The sequence below is a fragment of the Rhamphochromis sp. 'chilingali' genome (genome assembly GCF_963969265.1).
Source record: "Rhamphochromis sp. 'chilingali' genome assembly, chromosome: 2".
Classification (NCBI taxonomy): domain Eukaryota; kingdom Metazoa; phylum Chordata; class Actinopteri; order Cichliformes; family Cichlidae; genus Rhamphochromis; species Rhamphochromis sp. 'chilingali'.
Window position 1 is genome coordinate 33,953,711 of NC_137930.1, and position 20,874 is coordinate 33,974,584.

At 39.6% G+C, this 20,874-nt stretch overlaps 1 protein-coding gene across 1 annotated transcript; it reads right to left on the reverse strand.

The window, feature by feature from the left end:
* Positions 1–103: 103 nt before the first annotated feature.
* Positions 104–8,525, reverse strand: LOC308391800 (stomatin-like). Its single transcript, XM_080874545.1, has 7 exons — positions 8,415–8,525; positions 6,966–7,075; positions 6,652–6,724; positions 3,724–3,806; positions 3,377–3,580; positions 1,944–2,078; positions 104–1,390 (listed from the first exon to the last, which is right to left on the reverse strand). Exons 1-7 carry the CDS (start codon positions 8,473–8,475, stop codon positions 1,202–1,204), a joined length of 855 nt encoding a protein of 284 aa, XP_080730671.1. The 5' UTR covers positions 8,476–8,525; the 3' UTR covers positions 104–1,201.
* Between the last annotated feature and the right edge of the window lie 12,349 nt (positions 8,526–20,874).

Below are 20,874 nucleotides of genomic sequence, written 5' to 3' on the forward strand. Positions count from 1 at the left end.
CCTGAAAGAAAAAAAATCAACACAAACATGCTTTCAGATTTATTTAGTCATATACACTTAACTCAAAATAAAATCATATCAAATCATACTGCACAAAAGAATGTGTACTACAAACAACAACAAAGCAAACACAGGCATTAATCCTGAACGAAACTTCAAAAAGTTATTCATGTGTCTGAGGTTTTTTTTTACAGAAACAAATTCATTTAAATTACAATGAAAACTGGTAAACTGGACAACAATCAATCAAACAGTCTTTAGAGAACACAGCAGCACAGTGTTGTCCACTGGTTGTGTTTCCATATGTATCAAAATTCCCTAAATGTCACTATTGTTACCACAACAGAAACCTATACGACTTACTAAAGTAAAATCGAACAACCTTTCCCTTTCCTAACAAAGAAATCTTCTGTGTGGCAACAACAACATGTGGCTGTAGGCAAAAATCACTTCTTGGTCAAACAGTCCAAACACTTATGTTAAAAGTAGGAAAGCAGAACAACAGATTAAAACAGAACGTGTCATTTTCACAATATATAAATTCAAACATGTTTAAATATTTACACGCTGAAAGAAAGAATATGATCAATTATAACTCATTTTTTCAGCTTCCTGATACTTGGACACTTTCTGAAGCTTTAAATGAACAAACTTGCAAATAAATAAATAAATAAACAACTTAAAACAAAAACTAAAGAAAACTCAATTAAATAAATAAAACTTCAAGTTAAAGGTTATGCTAAGACTAAAAACTCATACTACATATTATTATATATATGTTATATAATATATTGAATCAGTGGTCATTTATTGGCAAACACACCAAGATGACTGCGGGGCATTGCCACTGCTGGCTCAAGCTACCCACTCAGCTGCCAGAGCACCTGAGGCAAAGCAAATATTCAACTCCAGCTCTGATAAACAGAGAATATGCTAAATTTCACAGGTTTGTAATAAAGGGTAAATTCTCAAAGAAGGCCTGTGGGCTAGGAGATGATACCCTAGATTGTGTCACTTTTTTTCTTTGATTATAAAGTTGGAAAAAAATAAAAAGAAGTTATAAATTAAACCTATGTGAAAATAAGCTGGCTGCTGTCAGATGTAATGACGGTGAGGCAATGAAGTTGATTACACATGTATATGTGCTCAGTGATGCATGCTGGGAGTATGTGCATTTCTTTTCTTTTTTTTAGACACTTTCTCATGTATTGACGAATTTCGGCAAAATCTCCAGTGGAAGTGCCAAAATGATGGTGGAGTTCTTCTCTTCAGCGATGGTGTTCAGGGTCTGAAGGTAGCGCAGCTGCAGGGCTGACGGAGACTCTGCAATCACCAGGGACGCCTCCTTCAACGCCCGCGATGCGCTCATCTCCCCCTCTGCTGCGATCACCTTAAGAGGAGAAACAGGAGGGAAGAAAATGAAAAGAGCGCCTTGATCTCACAGCCCAGTGGAAGAAGCCTCTACACCCACAGTTACGACTATTCTTATTACAAAATCTTGCAGAATTCCTTTTTTCTGGGTTGCGATAGATTTCTTGTTTTATTTGTAAATCTCCTTTAAACCAATTTTTAAAATCTCCAATAACCTATTGTTTAAAAGGATTAGACCAGTATGTAACCTTACAAACTACATAAATCTCCCAATGTTACTTTTTTCTCCTTTTTATGAAATTGAAGTGTAGAAAAATAACAACAATCGATAAATGCAAAAGAAGGACACAGGAAACTGGAAGGCAAAAAGCTGAGTGCTATTTGAATACTTTCAAAATAGGTCAGTGTTTCCCACACATTAGGAAATGAATGACCAGACAATCCACTTGATCTTATTTTGAAATTCAGTTGCTGCTAATTTGCAGCATTTCGTCTCTCAGATGGTCCTCGAAGACATTTCCCTTAAAAGACTTGTGTTTAGACAGTGATATGGAGATGTAGAACCGCCTTACCTTGGCTCGGGCCTCACGGGTGGCCTCAGCCTCAGATGCCATGGCTCTCAGTAGCTGAGGGGGCAGTTTCACATCTTTGATCTCCACCCGCTCCACTTTGATTCCCCAGTCATCTGTGGCATTGTCCAGAGTGACCTGAGGAGACAGCCATGCAATATACCGTTTGTAGTACCACATCTGTAAAAATAGAACGTATGTTTAAAAAACCCTCAACAACAATAGATTTTATCGCAAAGTTTTTAAATGAATGAGAAGGATGTCCCTCATCTTTCAAAGTTTTACATTTTTCAGAACTGTCCAGCAGATGGAGCTGACAGTGGTGACACGTTTCTCTCACAAAGCAGAGAAACAGACACACATTTTACATCTACACACTGTCACACACTGCATGTCTATTTTTACATTTTATGAGCAAAAGAATTCATGAAAAAGTGTCTATTGGTCATTGTTGATCATACTATGATTATACAACTCTTCTGAGAGTGGAAGCTGTTACTGCTACAAAGATGGGAATTTTTGCCCATTCATCCAGAAGAGCATTTGTAAGGTCAGACACCAGTGTTAGACAAAGGGGCCTGGCTCACAAACTCCATTCTAGTTCATCCCAGTGGTATTCAGTGGACTTTCAGTCAGCTTCTTCAACACAAAATTCATCCAACCATGCCTTTGTGGACTTTGCTTTGTATACTAGGGCACAGTATGTAACAAAAAAGGTCTTTCCCCAGGCTATTCCTACAAAGTTGGAAGCATAGAATTGTCCAAAATGTCTTGTTAAGCTGAAGCAGTGAGATTTCCCTTAAGTGGACGTAAGAGGCGCAGGCCAAACCCAGCTAAACAATCCAACGGCATTGCTGAATTCAGCGAGTAAGAGGTGTGGTCACAGACATTTGTCCACTTCCTGAAGTACCTCCTGATCACTGTCTCTGTGACTCTGAATTAGAAATAAATATTTAATCATTTACAGCAGCTCAGCATAAACTGGAAGTAAAAGTTTAATGGAAAAAATAAATAATTAAATTCTAAAGCAAACTAAAAGCTGGACTCGTCATAGAAACATGGGATTAGCTAAGCTTCACTCAGTTTACAGCAGTTTGTTAGTTTAACAGTAACACACAGTTCGGGTGACAGCTGCATTATGCACCTGGTAAACAAGGCTCAGAGCAAGATGGCATCTCAAAATGCCTTAACAATGAGCCAATAGAGACAGAAGGACTTCACAGAGATGAGGGAATACCTTTTGGATATACCACATATAACAAATGTGTAAGGTCATACCCTTGGACACACCCTTAGAGTGACAGCTCAAAGGCTTATTGGACAATGTAAACGATGTAAAAAAAAAAAAAAAAGAAGTAAATTTTGGAAGTATATAATTATTTCTTGCATGTTTTGGGGTCACAGTTACAGCTAAGAGAAAAGCTGAAGGAGTTTACCTGCATAAAATGTGCAATGTGTTCACAGTCAGACAGAATCTCTGCCAGGTTCTTGTTACTCAGAACATTCCTCAGGGTGGTTTGGGCCAAAAGCTGCGTAGCAGCATCTGCATTACTGACATTAGCCACGGCCAGAGTAGGATTCTGGACCCGGTAGTAGACCAGGGCATCAACACACACTGCCACAGAGTCTCTGGTCAAAACCTGAGAGAAGAACAGTGTTTACACAATACTGTGTAATAAGCTAAAAAACTACAAATAAAATAACTACGCACAGTTATTATTACATGAGCTGAATTCCAGTGAAAGTGATCTGCTTAATGTAACTGGAAGGGTGCATGTCGTACCTCTTGTGGTGGGATGTTAAAGGTGACGGTGCGCATGTCCACATTAATAAAACTGTCAGTGCACGGCAAGACGAAGAACAAGCCTGTGAAATCACAAGAATGCAAATAGTTTCAACAAAGACTAACGCTACAGTAAACACAATAATGAGGAAGCTTCCTCACAAATGTTTGAAAAGACCAGGATGAATGAGATCCTGGCAGGAGGCCAAGTCAAGCTCTCGCTTTATGAGACTGCAGCTGTACTGACAGCAAGGCAAAGCCGTGGATATTTGCAGCTTTCATTAGCCTGTTTCAAGTCACTATGATTGAATTAGTGCATCAAACAATAGTAGTGAAATAGACATGTGCTAGGTGTGCAATCATTTAGCAAACATTAACACCACACCGGATAGAGAGTGGTTGGATGCCATTCCTGTCAAGATATTGTAAATTTAAATGGTGAGATCACAGACATCTGTTCAGGAGGGGCAATGATGATAACAACAGTCTCCCCGTGCCACTTCCACCATGAAATCTGAAGCACTCTCAGTCAGACAAGTAAAAAGGTCCCAGTTGGTCTAATACAGTCTGAAAAACATCTTGTGATGCACATAAGCATGTTTATCGATAAAAATCTCAGTTTCAGGCAGAATGAAAGATTTTACAGTAAACTTTCTGTCACGGTCGGACGGCCCTTTCCGGACGACCCTGCTTGTGTTTATGTTTTCTGTATATATGTTTGCTTCTCCCTCCCTGGCCCTCGGGGTTGTTTACGGAAGTGCGCACCGTGGGAGAGGCGTGTCCTGGCGACTGTCGTCATTGGGAGTCCCTCTTCGCTGTTGCCGGCCCACCTGCAGCTGATTACCTGACCAGTGGTTGGTAATCATTCCTCCAGGCTAGAAAGGGGTATTTAACCTGGACTCGCGGCGACAGTCGACGTGGGATTATTACTCCGAACTGGTATAGTCTGTGCGAGCAGTGTGAGTGTGTTATTCGGCTAGCGTGTGGCTAACGCTGGATTTTCCTTCTTCCTCCAGGAGGGGCGAGCGGAGAAGCGAGTTGGGGAGCACACACACTAAGGGAGTTACTACACGGAACGCACTGGGAGCAAGGGACGAGCACGATTGGAAAATTGCACTTTTGAATTGATTGTTGGACTTATCTGTTTCACTGTAAATAAACGCACTGTGTTTCTGTGAGCAAGAACCGCGCCTGGGTCCCTCTTTTCCGTGACACTTTCTTTGTGAGCCCGTAGATAGAGAAGCCAAGAGTTGCAGGTTGCAGGTGCTATTATTAACCCCATGTTGTCATAAACTCAAGCCCGGGGCTCTCTGAGGAGCCACGTTTCAGCATTTTGAGAGGACACTGCTTGGTTTTTAGATCTAGTACAACAAGAAATCAAAGATAAAGAGACAGTGAGTTGTGAGGTGTATGCAAATTGTACCTCGTGGGAGTCTGTATTTTTTACTTCTATGCTTCTAACAAATCTGCTGCCATTCAAAACACAAGTTACATAACTGATCGCATGGATAAGGCATTCAGAAAAATATGCTGTAGCGCTTGAACAGCTCTGTGGGTGCAGGTTCCCTCGGGCCCCTGTGTGGGGCCTGAGTGAACCTGCACCCATGCCCACTTTGTCTGTGGTCTTGTTGCTATAAAGCCTACCAAAAAAATCACATTTTAATTTTTAGCTATGACATGCCTTGTGTCATTCTGCCCAACAGCAGGAAGAAAACGCTCTTGTAAACACAACACAACAGGACCCACTGCCCCCATGCTTCTCTTTGATTCTTCCTATGGTTTTTTTTTTTCATGGTTTTAACAACACAAATATTGGACTGTCAATCAGTGTCTCAAAAACTACACTATGGACTGTCACAAAATAGTAAGTAACACACATTACGTGCCCCCCCCCCCCCCCCCCCCCCCAAATGAGAAATCCTCAGGATTTACTGGAGGAATTGGCACTACATTTGGTTACCAGATGATGCATGGTAATGTTTCTGTGATCCCCCAAAATGAAGTTGGCTTCTGCGACTTTGAGTCGAGTTGTTTAAAAAAACATTAAGTGGATTTCCATGAAATTTGGTACACGCATTAATATGCCCCGAGAATCAACAGCAATTGCTTCTGTGATTTCATGACTCTTTTTGTCATCTGGTGCCATCATCAGGGTGCATAATTTGCCCAATACTTTGCTATATGAACAAAACGGATCATACATCTAATCAGTACTTTCTTCACGTCGGCATTTTAACAACCACACTGTAATGACACTTGGATATACATTATGTAACTTTTTGCGCTCCCTTGCAGACTGATAGAATTAGAGGTTTTTGTAGTAAAGTAACCGCAACCAAACAACTGGTGTGCTCTACAAAACAAAGGGTGGAAAAAAATGTAACTCAACAATACACATCATATATGAAAAAATTATGTTTAGGTCAATCAGTCCAGTGACTGTGGTCAGCTGTGTGACGATGGGTAAGTTTCCTACACTGTTTGTCTGAATTTAATGCAAGAAAAAAAACCCTCCAATTTAAAGCTCAGCTGATAGCAACTGATGTCATTAAGTCTGCCAATAAAAGCAGTAATCAATATTAAATTTATTGACTGCATCTAAAATAACGGACAATCTAAATCGCTGGTAACAGGACACTGACTAGTGCTTGTTCTCCTCCCGCCCATTTGAAGCAGCTCTGTATTACGGTAGCTAAAAGTGAGCCACTGAAACACTTAAACAAATGTCCAACAACTGACATTTGCAAAGAAATGTCAGGACATTTGAATGATGATCCATGCAACCACAGCTGAGCATGAAAAATATATTATCTATGAGTTAAAGACTACTAACATTTCAATAAAGGAACTGTATATTTAGATGACTATTTAAAAAAAAACACGATGGTGTAATAAAAAGAGAAAAAGAAATAAAACATGACTTCTTACCTGGTCCTTTGGCTCCTCCTGACAAAAGGCGCCCCAGGCGAAAAATAATAGCTCGCTGGTACTCCTTCACAATCTGTATACAGAGAAAAACAACCCCAAGGTCATATATAATATGTAAGTAAGTATGAGTAATTTCTTTTTCTTGCAGCTAGATATGGAGGTATTCTTATGCATGCTACTTTTAAAAAGAAATGAGTTTTCCTGTAAAGTAAAGATGCATTTTATCTGGGTGAATGGTAAACAACCATGCGTCACCAGCTTTTAAAAGGTGTTTCTAAAATAAAACAAATAGCACTGTAATTTAAGTAGCTGACCACAATACACATCCATATGGAGATGGGCAGAGTAATCAGCAGGAAAATGAGGGAGAGCCCAACCAGAATCCTGCCACAAAAGCCAATGTCAGTGTTTGGGTTCTCCAAAGCTGGGGAAAGAAGACAGACAGCATGATTTCAACTGGTTTGTACCAACTATGAGAATATATTAATGCATAGTGAATCTTGTATATTTGGACATATCTGCATGTATATTCTTCTAGATGCTAAGAAATTATATTTTAGATTTTATTTTTATTTATTTTATTTTTCAAAGGTAAAATGGAAGGGAAAAATCCTAATCTATTTGGCCCTATGTGAAAAAGTAATTGCCCCCTTTCAGCCTTTCAAATAGTTGAATCAAGAAATCCCTTAAATAGAACCTGTCTGACAAAGCAGGTAAGCTAAAAGATCTAAAAAAAAACCAAAAAAACAATGCAACATGCCACAATCTAAAGAAACAAAGTGATTGACAATCTATCACTCTGGAAAGTGCTCCATTTCTAAAGCTTTGGTACTCCAGCAAACCATTTTGAAAGACGCTATCAATGAATGGAGAGAACTTGTAATGTTAATAAATCTTCCCAGGAAGAGGCTGCCTACCAAATTTACTGGAAGAGCACATCAACGATTCATCTACGAGGTCACAACAGAATATAAAACAACATCTAACGAACAGTATTCATGAATCAACAATAAGAAGGATATCAGCAAGAGTGCCAAGGAAAAAACACAATGCTGAACAAAAAGGCTTTTTTTGTGTGAAACACATGTGGCCAGTCATCCAAACACCTGACTGCAGTTCTTGATTCTAAGAGTGGCACAATCAGTTACTAGGTTTAGGTGGCAATTCCTTTTTTACATAGGACAGGTAGGGTTTGGATGGCTTTTCCCCCTTAATACATAAATGGAAAGTGCATTTTGCGTTTGCTGTGGTTTTCTTTATCTAATCTGAAAATTTGTTGATAACCTGAAACATGTAACGCAAACAAATTAAGAAATCAGCTCTCTACTTCTGTCAATCCATTCAACAGACAAAATTAGAAGTCAGAATGCCATGAACGGCTTATACTTAACTTACAATAATTTTTTTTGTGTTTTTTTTTTTACAGTAATTAACATGTATGTTACGTGGTTTAATACTGTTTCTTGAACGCTACTGTCTTGTAAAACATTACTGGACGGTTAAGGTGTGAGTGGAACTTATTAACGGCTTATTAACGGTCAGAGCTAGCTAGCTCGTTTTTTAAGTAATGATCACTAAAAAAAATATGTACTTCTACCAACATTTAATTAGAAATTTCACGCTAATCTAAAAGTAAAACTTTCAGCTAAGTGCCGACTTAAAGAAAAAGCCAAATAACTCGGCTGGGCCAAAGTTCACTGACTTTATGAAGCCATCTCTGTCCAGCTATCAGTAAAAGGCGTAGAAAATTAAGCAGCCGTTACCTAACTGCCGTTCGCGACTTCGGGCTCGTTTCATTTCAGCATCTTCGTTGTCGTCAGCCATAGTCCCGGCCAAATAATAAATAACTAACAGTGACAGCAGGAAATGATAGCGATATATTGATTCACTATGGGCGACAGCCAGTTAGTGCGAGGTGACGTTTACCCAAGTTTTTACTTGCAGTAATCTGACGCAAGGGGGCGTGGCTGAGACCAGCTCCATCCCACGTCCTGGAAGACCCCATAACTGTAGAAAACATTGGAAAAACCACCCGGAGAAGAGAACGAGGAAGTTTCATATTCAGTTCACTATTGTTCATGCTATACAAACGTCTGGAGTCACTTCTCATTTCTTAATGTTTTGCTAAGAAATGTTTAAATATATGCGGCAAAACAAACAGAGTATAAGGTGAACACAGTTTGTTCTAATTACCTTGAAAGTTAATATTTGGTGTGACCACAGTCATTCTTCACAGTCTGAACTTTCTCAGGAAAGCTTTCCAGTATTTTCTCTAAGTGGTCTTCAGGAATAGTTCTCCTAGTTTCTTGGACATTCAGAGCTCTCCTTTGGATGTTGACTTCCTTTTTTAAATTTTTCTGTCAAGATGATGCCAGTAATGTTGAGTTCCGCGCTCTGGGGAGGCCAATCCATCATCGACTTCCATTGTGAGTTTCTTCTATCCAGGTATGTTTTCACTGCACTGACAATGTGTTTGGGACTGTCGCACTGAAAAAAATGAAGGCATTGCATAGTGGATCAAAATCTAAGAGTACTTTTCTGCATTCAATACTATCAATTTTATCAAGGTCCCCAAACACCATAGGCTTTAAATGAATTACATCACAGGACCTCTTTGCGTTTTACAGATTGATGTAGACGCTCACTATTGCACCTCTTTCCTGACCTCTTATGTACATGTCAACAATGATCTGAACCAAAAATGTCAAGTTTGGATTCATCACTCAATAAGACCTGCTAATATTTGGTCGAGTTCTTGTGCAATTTGGCATACCGATACAATCTTTTCCCTAATGCCCTTCTGTAAGACCTTCAGATTGTGTTTATCTGCTGTAGAAAGTATTTTATGCCCGACACTTTTTCTTTTGTTTTCTACTGGTTTAATTTCAAAAGAAACATTTTAGAGTCTGAAAAAACATTGCTTAAAAATTAATAGGAATAAATAAGAAAAAAATTACAACAAATTATAGGTCCTTGGAAGCAAAATATAAAGATGTGAGGAGTGGCTCAAGACTTGTAAAACTAATTTGATTGATCTGTCCTGACTTTGTCATTCTTATCCCTACTGAAGTCTCATTAAAAGAAACAAAACATGTCAAGTCAAACTGAATGTGTTCAGTTCGATGGGGAGATATTTATACTAGATGTATAAGCATCGCCTCTGGTTTGAAACAAAAAAATTTCTCATATTCTAGACTTTCACACAGATCAAAGTATCCTGTGACCACCAAAAGCTAATACTTAACTTTTGAGTCCAAAGCATATTTGACCCAATATTTATACTGTATTTCCAATATTATACTGTTTGCTTACATTTTGAAGCCTAATATATAGCATTAATGATGTCACAAATATGTGCTTGACTTAAAAATGTGCATGTAGGTGTTGGCATCTGAAGCTGAGATGAGATGAGTTGAATATTTTAAAAAAATGGCAGAACCTTTAAGTGAGACATTGAGCTCAGTGCTTGGAGCTCACATTTTTTATTTAAGATGGTCTGATACACCAATAGACCTTGTCAGACAATTCAACTGCAAATGAGCTTAAAAACATTATGTAGTCTGCACCGCCTCATGAGGTTAAAGAAAGATCAGCAAGGTTGACTTTCTTATGGCTTCCTCACATACAAAAAATGTAGTGGAAGTAACAGTCTACTCCATAGGTGTCAAACTCTGGCCCGTGGGCCAAATTTGGCCCGCAGCCTAATTACATTTGGCCCGCGAAGCCATACCAAATTACTGTTAGAGCTGGCCTACTGGTATTATACAGCTAATATATATATTGTTTAGTATTAAGCTTTGCTTGTTCCATATTCAGTTTTCCAGCAAAACTTATTTGAGTCCATAAGAAAAGATTCATTCTTAAATCTGGAGGAAGATTTTTTTTTCAATAAATATTAACGTTAGCTCGCGACTTTGTTCCAGTTTTAAATTTTGGCCCACTGTGTATTTGAGTTTGACACCCGTGGTCTACTCAGTGTGGCAGCTGGAGCCTATTTAAATTAACCTGCTATTTACAGGCTACTGTCGAGGGTAATGCTAACAACTGAAAGTAGCTTCCATTAATAACCCAGGCAATGAAATATTTTCAGTGAATTTATGCGACAGCAGTCAGAGATTTCATTCCACGTTGACATGATAGCGTCACACAGTTGCGGCAGATTTGTTGGCTGTGCATGTGAATCTCCTGTTCCATAAAATCCCAAAGATGCTCTATTGGGTTAAGATCTGCTATTTGACTGCAGTAGCTTTGTGTTATCCTTCTGGGAACAACCATCAGAAAATGTGTACACTGTGGTTTGAAAGGAACTGACGTGGTCAACACCAATACTTAGGCAGGCTGTGGTGTCTAAATAATGCTCAATTGATAAAAAGTGGCCCAAAGTCTGCCATACCATTTAAACCACCAGCAGCCTGAATTGTTGATACAAGACAGGATGGATCCATACTTGTATGCTGTTTACACCAAGTTTACACCAAGCATTTTAGAAAGTAAGACATGCTTCAAAATGACATGAGATTGATTTACAGGTTAAAAAAAAAAGCAACCATAAAAACCTGTTGAATACTAAACATGAGAGTTGGTCAGTCTCTGTAGGCTGGAAGACTACCTATGTACCAAAAGACTATTGCAGGGGCCCAGGTTTGAGTCCTTTCCTGTAAGCTCTATTTTTATGTTATAATAATATTAAAAGGCAAAAATAAATCCTAAAAAAAACAAAACACAAACAAATAAAAAAAAAGACTAGACTGCACAAGCCACCAAATAATTGGAAAAGGTTTTATCCACAGAACACTTCTGATATAATCTGTGGCTGAAAGAATCATTATCTTTATGCAGTTAATCCTGAATTTGGCACTGAAGTTTGCTTACTTTATTTTATTATCTTTATATTCATTTTAACACTGCTACACCTACGAGTTCAATAATGAAATGTTGAAGGATGTGAATGCATCAAAACTGGGATTTTTTTCTTTTCTTTTGCTCTAAATCAGAATTAATAATTATCAAAGAAAACGGTATTTTGAGGAAAAATTAATAGGCCACGGTATTTTAAATCCCTTTACAGATCCCTACAGAACATGCACAAATGAAGATAAAGCCATCAGGATTAAATTTTACAGTCAGTAATGAAATACAAAATTGGAGCAGATTTAGAGCGTATAGACCATATGTAGACACCAGTTGACGAAGTGCTAGTGTATTTTTTTTCTTTTGGATCAATCCTTATTTGTAAGCTCCTTCAGTATTAACACCAATCATTTTAGTGACAGAGCTGGTTGTTGAGTTCAGGTGGTGGCATGCACAGAAAACCCAGGCAAAGTGCAATTATCCTGGGGAATACTAAGGGATGGTGGCTGTGCATGTTGCAGTGGTCTAGAGCTCCACCTCACCTAATCCTCTTTTAATTAGGGTGAGAGAAAATGTGGAACCCCTCCTGGATTAGTCACAGCACATTGACAAAGCACCAAGCTGGGACCAGTGTACAAGACTGGTGGCCAATGTGGCCAGTTAGGTACAGCTAAGACCCTCTCATGTGTGAAAAAATACCCCTCCATCTCCCCGAGGCTACCTGGGCTTCGGGCTTCCTGCAGCTGAAACCAAAGTGTCTTTGGTCTCTGGTGAACTGGGAGGATAAGTTACAGCATATGATTCGCTCATTTCCAATCCTTCCCCCATTTTCACTCTCACTTGATAGGCTATTCTATCTGCAGCCAGACTTGCTCCCTATTATCCACCCTTTTTGCTAATCCTACAGGGTACTTTGTCCTCCTCGTTATCTTTCCTCATCCCTAACTATCTCTCTTCATGCTCTATCTGCCCATTTCTCAGTCTCTCCTTTTCTTAGCCAATAATGGAGGTTCAGCTTCATGCCGATGGGGATTAAGGTGAACAAAAGAATCAATTAGGATCCAAATAGTCCACACAAGTACTTGAAGTGTCTAGATAGGGCTAACATTAGCTAGTTTGATGTATCACAGTACAAAGAAATGTGATCAATTATAAATTACAGAGAGCCACATCAGCATCCTGCAGACTTTATCCAAAATGAAAAGTAGCAGGTGTAAATAAATGTTTTTTTTAAAACTTGTCTGGAAATGTTACATTTGATCCTAGTAGCACTGTTTTCTTCAAATAAAAATAAACAAAAGTATAAGGCAAAAGTATAAGACTAGAGACGTTTGGTAAGCGATTTAATAATTGACCACTAGGGGTCATTGAGGTGGTTCCTCATCCACTGTGTCACGATTAGCAGGCAGCCACACAGAGCAGTGAGTGAACTGTTATGACAAAAAAATGTGCTGGATGTAGAAGTGAATGGGCAGATATATGACTACAAAAACAGCTGGCAAGTTGTTACAATACAAACTGAGGCGTCAAACATAGGCTGGTGCAGCACAAACAGAAAAAAACTGAAAGCAGAGCATAGTTTGTCTGACGCACTGCACAGGAGAATTGCTATAGACCTCACTGTACAGAGGATCCTCTTATTGATATATGGATATTTATGTAGTTTATGCCAATATATCTCAGGAATAACACTGATGAGCAAATGAAAACGGCTTTGGATTAATAACATGACTAGACAGCAGTCATTATATTTTTCCATAAAGAATAATTTCACTGTCTGATCCAGTCAGAATAAAGTATTTCAACTTGTTTCCAGCTATTTATATACCCATTGGGGCATCAGTTGTTTTATGTTTGAATGCAACAGTGATAGACAGTTACAACATCAACTCAGAATTGCCAGAAACGTCATGACTGAACATAAATACGTAAATAACGACTTTAATCAGTTGGAATGTTACGACCCCCTCTGCTAGGCGACAGGAGGGGATAAACATACACAAGCCCTCTCACAAAATCAGAGTAAATAAGGGGTTTTATTACAAACAAACTGAAAACCGACGGGGCTGTTCAACAGACCACCGGGGAAACAATTAATACACAAAGAAAAGAACAGGCAAGAGTAAAAGCTAAGGGTTAACTAAAGTGGGCAGCAAACACAAGAGTCTAATAAAACTAAGGTTAGCTGTATATCAGGTTACAAACACAGTTCAACTATTAGGCAGACAAGAAGGCCACTGCATGTTCACATCAGCACAACAATCCCCACAGTGTGAAGAATCTTCAGCCTTTTTATACTCCCAGGATCTCCAGGCAGCCAATCGTCCGCAAGGTCTGGCACACTGTGATCTGCATAAAAGAAGGCTGGCACAGGACTCCCAGCAGCCAGTCATCCACGAGTCCTAGCACACTTAGATTTGCATAAACACAAAAGGGTAGTCTCACTCTCTCCAAGGCCCAGGGCCGTAACATGGAATGAAATGAGGAACAGGCATTGAGCTGATAATTCACTCATAGAAAAATCCAGAAAATAAAATGGAACGCGCATTTTAAAAACTGATCAACAACCTCTGCGATACTGTGCACACTGAAATTTAAATATCTTATCCTGTGATGGACGAACCTGCCACAAGCCCTGTGTCAGCAGGGTAGACTTGAGTTATATGTAGGAGAAGCCAAAACAAAGAAAAATCAAAATCATGTGGTTGAAAAATAATTACTTACTATTCTTAATTTTTCTGACCTACTTTTAATTCTGTACTCCTCTAATATCAATATAATCCATACATCCACATATATTTTAGTTTTCCAACAAAAACAATCAGCACCTAATAACAATCAAATTGCCAAACAATATTAGATGGAGGTAATTAAATGCTTCAGCAACTGCTAAGCCACATTTTTCCTTATACTGTCTAAACTCATGACTGCTTCCTAAAGGTCACCTTGTTTCTTTTATCCAAAAGAAAGCAAAGACTGATGAAATGATGTGAAGCAACCTTGCAACATTCCCATTATAAGATTAAACCATGATGGAGTCATATATTCTTGTCATGACTTGGCAGGCCGCTTCATGTGTGATGAACATTTTTGACAATGAGTTAATACATCCGTTAAGAAAACTAACAAAGTATGATGTTTAATTTAGAAGCTTTTTAAATGCACTCTACATAAGCATCACACAGTCAGTGTTGGTGGGCTAAATGGGAACATAAAAGCAGAGATGGCTCAAGCCGAAGCAACGAGTAGCACACTGGACAAACTTCAGTGGACTTCAGCTCTTCCTGCCTTAGACCCGATAACACTGGGTGGCAGTGTGTACCTCTAAACAGGAAAGATTTCACCTCCTGCCTCCAGCAGAGGAGCTCAGTCTGTGAGAGGCACTGAGGTTTGACCACTCTGAAGCTTAACTGAGGCAAAAATATTCCACAAAAGACCTTACCACAGGGTCCGAGTCTCTATTAATTAGTTTTCCTCACCTTCAAAATACTGTTAAAAAAATAGAGATTTTTGTGACATATTATAATCGATATGCCGTACTCAGGGCTGGGCAACACATAATCGATATACAAATATACTCCACTGTACTGTTTAATCAATCTTTTAATCTAAATAATATTAGAAACCTCAAAACTTCTGCATTTCAGACTTATTTACATACAATGTTTGTCTCATTTTATTTTTTCTTTTGTTTACTGGGAGCAGATTGGCATTAGCGGCAAACAAAAATGTTAACATTTTGTACAGACAGCACAGAAACTAATTTCCAATGCAGCTTAATCTCTCAAAGACTTGTAGTGAGCTCTTCCATATAAGCAGTGCATTATTCTCTGAGCCGGAGGGGATTTATCAAGTCTGCATGGAAGAGCAAGTAGGGTCAATTATAAAATCACACTACCGTATATGTTTTTTCCTCTTCTTTTTTGGGGGGACGGGGGGAAGGGGTCTGTATATAGTTTCAAAGAATCAAATGCAATATGATAAAAAAGAAAAATCTATTTACTTTTGTATATGTAATACCAGATTATCCTGGAAAAGTCTGCAAATAAGCCTCGAACACACGAGTTTACTCCAAAAGTTGACAGCGAAGATGGAGGTCACAGAGGTCACGGTGAAGATAAGCTGAGAACTTGTAAATCCTGTCAATCTGTTTTCAAATTACTGCAGTAACAGCATGCGAGGTGTTGTTTCCGTGTATTATGGTAATGTAATAGTTGAGGCAGGCCTTGGTCTGCAGCTCCTGTTTGTTCGCAGGTACTGCGCTTGCTGCGTTTGGCATTCTGCTCCACTTCTCCCACTGAAATGAGTTCTCTCTCTCTCCCTCTAAACTTACAGAGGATGTGGCGCCCACACAGCTGTTCTCCCCTGAGCTGGCGTACATAAAACATAAAAGGCGAGCCTATATGAAAAATGCACAGAGCGCTGGAATATAATGTGCTTGATACCCTGCTGCTGTCGGGCAGGAGAGAGATAAAGAGAGAGGCCTGCCCTGGATAGATTCCTTTTCTGCAAAATTCGTTTGACTGCAGGCTTGGATGGATGCCTGTGCAAACATTTACTCACCACGCTCAATCCATGGATCACATTACAAAGATTGATTGTTCACTTGCCTCTCACCCTCCACTGTTTCATTGGACAATGTGAAATCAAATGGGATTTTTTTATTATTTTTTTGAAAGAGGAGTATCTGAGGGGTAGAGTTGTTATGCACAGAATAAGTGCTTCTCGGGGAGATGTGAAACGGGTGCGTGTGTTTTCGAGCAAATTCCTCCCATTGTTCTTGTGTATTCCAGATGAATTGAAATGCTGAGTGCCAGACAGTGAAAACAAATCAAAATGATTGTTCGAGTTGAAAGAGTGGCACGTGGCACCTTGTTTCTCTTCCTCATGTCATCTTGTAAATTAGCTGAGCTGCCGTGTGAACTTGTATGGCAATTAATTTGTGACACGCAGGTGATTCGCTACCTACCGCTGCATGATTGCAAAGTTCACTAAAAGTGAAATTATAGACGGGGAACACTGGAATTGCACGCACACTCTTTGGAGAATTTGTAGTCCAATTAAAGCTCAGCGCACAAACACTGCATCGGTGTGGTCGTGCCAAACCATAATCATCATTTCAAGCTATTGCCAAATATTGACTCAGTTGTTTTTAGGGGCCTCTGGGTACTGTATCAAGAAGCCTAACTAAGAAAACAATTGTCCAGGAGGCAGGGAGCAAGGAGTGGAAACTCATAACGACATAATCTGAAAATGACTCTGGTCCCTCGGTGCGCTACAGAGAACCAGATCGAAACAGACATTACTCAGTTCAAGGTGACCCGCAGCTTTTACCCCAGTGTTTTCCAACCAACTACACCAGCCAAAGCGAATCAGACACATATAAGATGTGATTCAGTGCGGCACGCACACGTGCTCCCCCGGTGTTTTAATCAATAGAAAAGTGAAAGCAGGTAAAAATGAGCACAGACACGGCGGGAGATTCTTAGTGTTGCTGTGTCAAAACTGCTCGAGTGAAAGTAAACAGCCGAGAACAGGTGGTTTGACCCCAGAGATGAAAGGTCAGGACACAGGACACTGGTCTCTCTCCTCAGCTAACCTGCTTTCAAAATAACCAAACTGATCCCGGAGACCCAGTACTACAGCAGATTAGCCCCCCTCTGCTGCGTCTTGTCCTCTCCTGCCAACACGTCCGCACTCTCGTTTCCATTTCCCCTCGGTGTCTTCCTCCTATCATCATTTTCCTACACTCCCTCCCTCCCTCCTCTCTCTCGCCCCCTCACATCGTTAGCATTTAGATAGTTGAGAGCAGAGGAGCTTGGGTAATAGGCTTTTCCCTTCCCTCCATCCCTCTTTCTCCTCTTGCTCAAATCAGCTGAAGTAAGAGGGATTAAATCAAAAGAACAACAATGATGATGAGAGCAACTGCGAGGGAGAGAAAGGGAGAATCAGGGGATGGTGGGGGCGGTGGTGCATAACGCTTGATCGGGTATGAGCTCATTAACCCGGGCCTTGACAGAACTGATGTTAGAGGTGATTGGAGATTATCACATTTAGGAGATACTTCATCCCCTTATCTCTCTCTGCTCCGCCCCGCTCGACTCCCCCCACCCCTCCTGCTCCTCCTCGCCCTTCTTTTTCCTTCCACCGCGGCTCTCTTTCTCTCAATTTCATCCAGGTCAGTTGTCCGTGGCTCGATTCTCCTGGGTGCAGGGAAGGCAGGTGGAGCTCGCAGATACCATCGACACTGGTTCCTGTGTCTGCTTGATCTCCTAATTCTGCTTCATTTAAACTTCATCAACTGTTCCACTGGACCGGAAGCAGAGAAGAATGAAAACAGGTTGTGTGGAAACAGCTTTCTCTCCCTAGCTCCTCTTTTGTTGTTCGATCTGATATGATATCCCCAAAGCTGCTGCAGCAGCCCCTACCACCACCCCCACCCCTACACACAAAAACACACACTTCACCTCTACTCCTGAAAGGCACGCTTTGCACTGCAAAAGATGTCCGGGCTTGTTACATGCATACTTACCGTCAGTGAGTCTTAAAAGTTAAAAAGATACTTGATTTTCATTATTTCAGATTCGTATTATGTCTCATGAAGGCTCTTTCTAGCCTTAGATGTATTCTTTTTCTTTGGAATTAAAGACTAGATACTTAAAAATCTGACTGACATTTTTCAAAGACAAGATGCCGTTAGTTCTATTATCTCATTCGCATTAAGTTATCTGGTGAATTGAATTTGACCACAGGTGCAGATGATTTTTCCCTCTGGGTTAGGACTGTCAGCGGGGGTTAGCTCTAAACCCAAACCCACACAACCATAGTTGGAAACTGATTGATGGATTGATAATTAATGGTGTATGCAACTTTATCTGAGACGGCATCATATGAGGTGCTCAAAGTTAAAACAATGCACCTGTTTAGATGTTTAATTCTGAATTGATTAAATGACCCTTTAATTGGGGGGAAAAAGAAGCAAATTTTCTTATAGTGTAAATTAAATATTTTTGGACTTTTAAATTTTAGTCAGGGATCTAATCATAAATCTTTGCACTTTATTAGACTAGGAATTAATCAAACAAATTGCTGGTTTAGTTTTTTTTTTTTATTCTTGAAACAAAAACATGTTTTAAAAGATAATTTGGACAAACTGAATCTCATTCTCATTAATTTGTCCGCCACTAATAGAAGAAAATCCGACTTCATGTGTTTCTTGACCTGTGTAACATCTTTTTTGATTAAGTCATTCAATACAGTCTCATTTTTGTGGTGTCAAATAGTGCAATTTTTTTTTCAGTCAACTCACTGGCATCACACAGAACTTGGATCCATTGGCATTACTGGACAGACAGTCTTTATTAATGGTATACTGGGTCTTCGTGCAGTCTTCAAGTTCATCTGTTGGGAACTGGGGAACTCTTTTCTTATTTTTTATACTTCCACTTATACTTTTTTATACTTACACATTTTTATACCAAATTCTGTGTTTTGCTTTCCCCCTGCAAACAGATGGGTGGGGCTTCTGTGTTCGTTAGAGATGTCCACTCTCTTTGAGATCACAGGGAGCCCAGATTAAAGAAACCTGTTAAAACAGAGTATTTCAAGTAGTTGAAGCCTGACTTTTTGACTCAACCACAAAACGGTGGTCTAAGTTCAAATACAGGAGAATCAGAGTTTAAGGGTTAGAAAACACTGTGTTTTTTTGTTTTTTTGCAGTGTGTTTCTGCTACAAGCTCATAAACTCAGACACACACACACACACAAATTGGGAAAAGTCACTAATCCTGCTGGCCCTGAACGCTGTGCATTCCCCTCCCTCCTCCTTTCACACTGGGAAATTTAGCATGCCCTCTCGGCTGAGGCAGAAAATGAGATTACTGTATTTAAATGACTATGGTAATGGTGAGCATGCTGCCAGGCCCCTGTAGGATAAGGGATTTCTACCACGCTCATTGTTAGCAGTTTTGCAAAGTGCCATCGTCCTGCTCCAGCTCACAATGGTAATGTCATTTAAAAGACATTTCTCTTTCTTTCTCGCACCCCCCCCCACCCACACACACACCTTTGCTTCTTTTCATGCCCCGCTGTTCCACCATCAGCCCCATGTAGCAGTCCCCAGGAGGGCCGGTCTCTGAGCATGTGTGTGCGTGTCAGCGTTCCCGATCCACCAGTCCAGACATAAGGTGAATATTCTTCTTTCAAAGACGCAGTAGAGTGATTGGACACGGTCAGTCTGTTTTGGAAGACATAATCCAATCCATGTTTGTAATAAAGTGTGCTCTCTAAGGACCAACACCATGCGTCTGCTGTGGACGCAGACACCAGGTGGCCAGTAGGTCAAGTGTTTCATGTACCTGCGTGACTTTTAAAAGTGAGGATTTCTTCTGCTTCCTGAGGATGAAGGAGTTTGGTTTACACCTTTGAAAAAACACTAATGGATGTAAACCACAAAACTTTGTAACTAGATAAACGGATAGTAAACAATAAATTTGATGTATTTTACTTTTTACTTGGGATAATCAAAAACTCATAAAACTCACTGATCAAGAAAAATAATGATTATAGTCATATATTTAACTTTTATACCAGCTGTAATCACTGAAAAAATTAGCTTTTGTTAATGCTCTCGCTTTAGTTTGATAAAAAAAAAATTGGATTTTTGATCAAATAAAATTGAAACAATTTAAGAGTCTGTGATGAGCACTACTTTACATAAATTTTACACCAACGATGTCAAACATACAACCATACATTTTCACATTTTTCATCAGTTATAATATATTTTTCACTTTGGTGAAATGAGAAGGATTTACAGCTAATAAAAATGTGATCAAATATCACAAAGATTGTGCATCCATCCATTCTCTTCCACTAGGACCATTTCCACGCTGCTATCTAAATTTTGAATAAATATTCTAGATTCATTTTATCTAGAACATTCTAGATAAAATTCATTTCTGTTACTACACAAGTAAAATGACATATGGCCTACCGAAAACAAGTGCATGACAGGATTAGGAAAGGATGAACACATAGGCGTCTTGTAGATCTTTGGTGAGCTTGTGTCATATTCAGCGGTCACACACCACAATTGTGTGGTTTCATGTTAAACGGCTGCCATTGTGAACACTGAGGTCATGTCTTTTCTGATAACTTCAGGGGTTTTCTTTGGCTATTTCACAGGCGGGCTGGGCTCGGGGAGAACATTTGCACTACAGTCTTGGCCATGGCCCTATTCCATATCAGTGATCACTGAGCACAGGCCGCTGATCCAAGCTAATTGTGGAAATTATCCATGTGCTCCTTATGGAGTAACAGTGAGGGCTCTAACAAGGAAGGGGGGCTATCCATAAAGAAAAAAAATGAGAA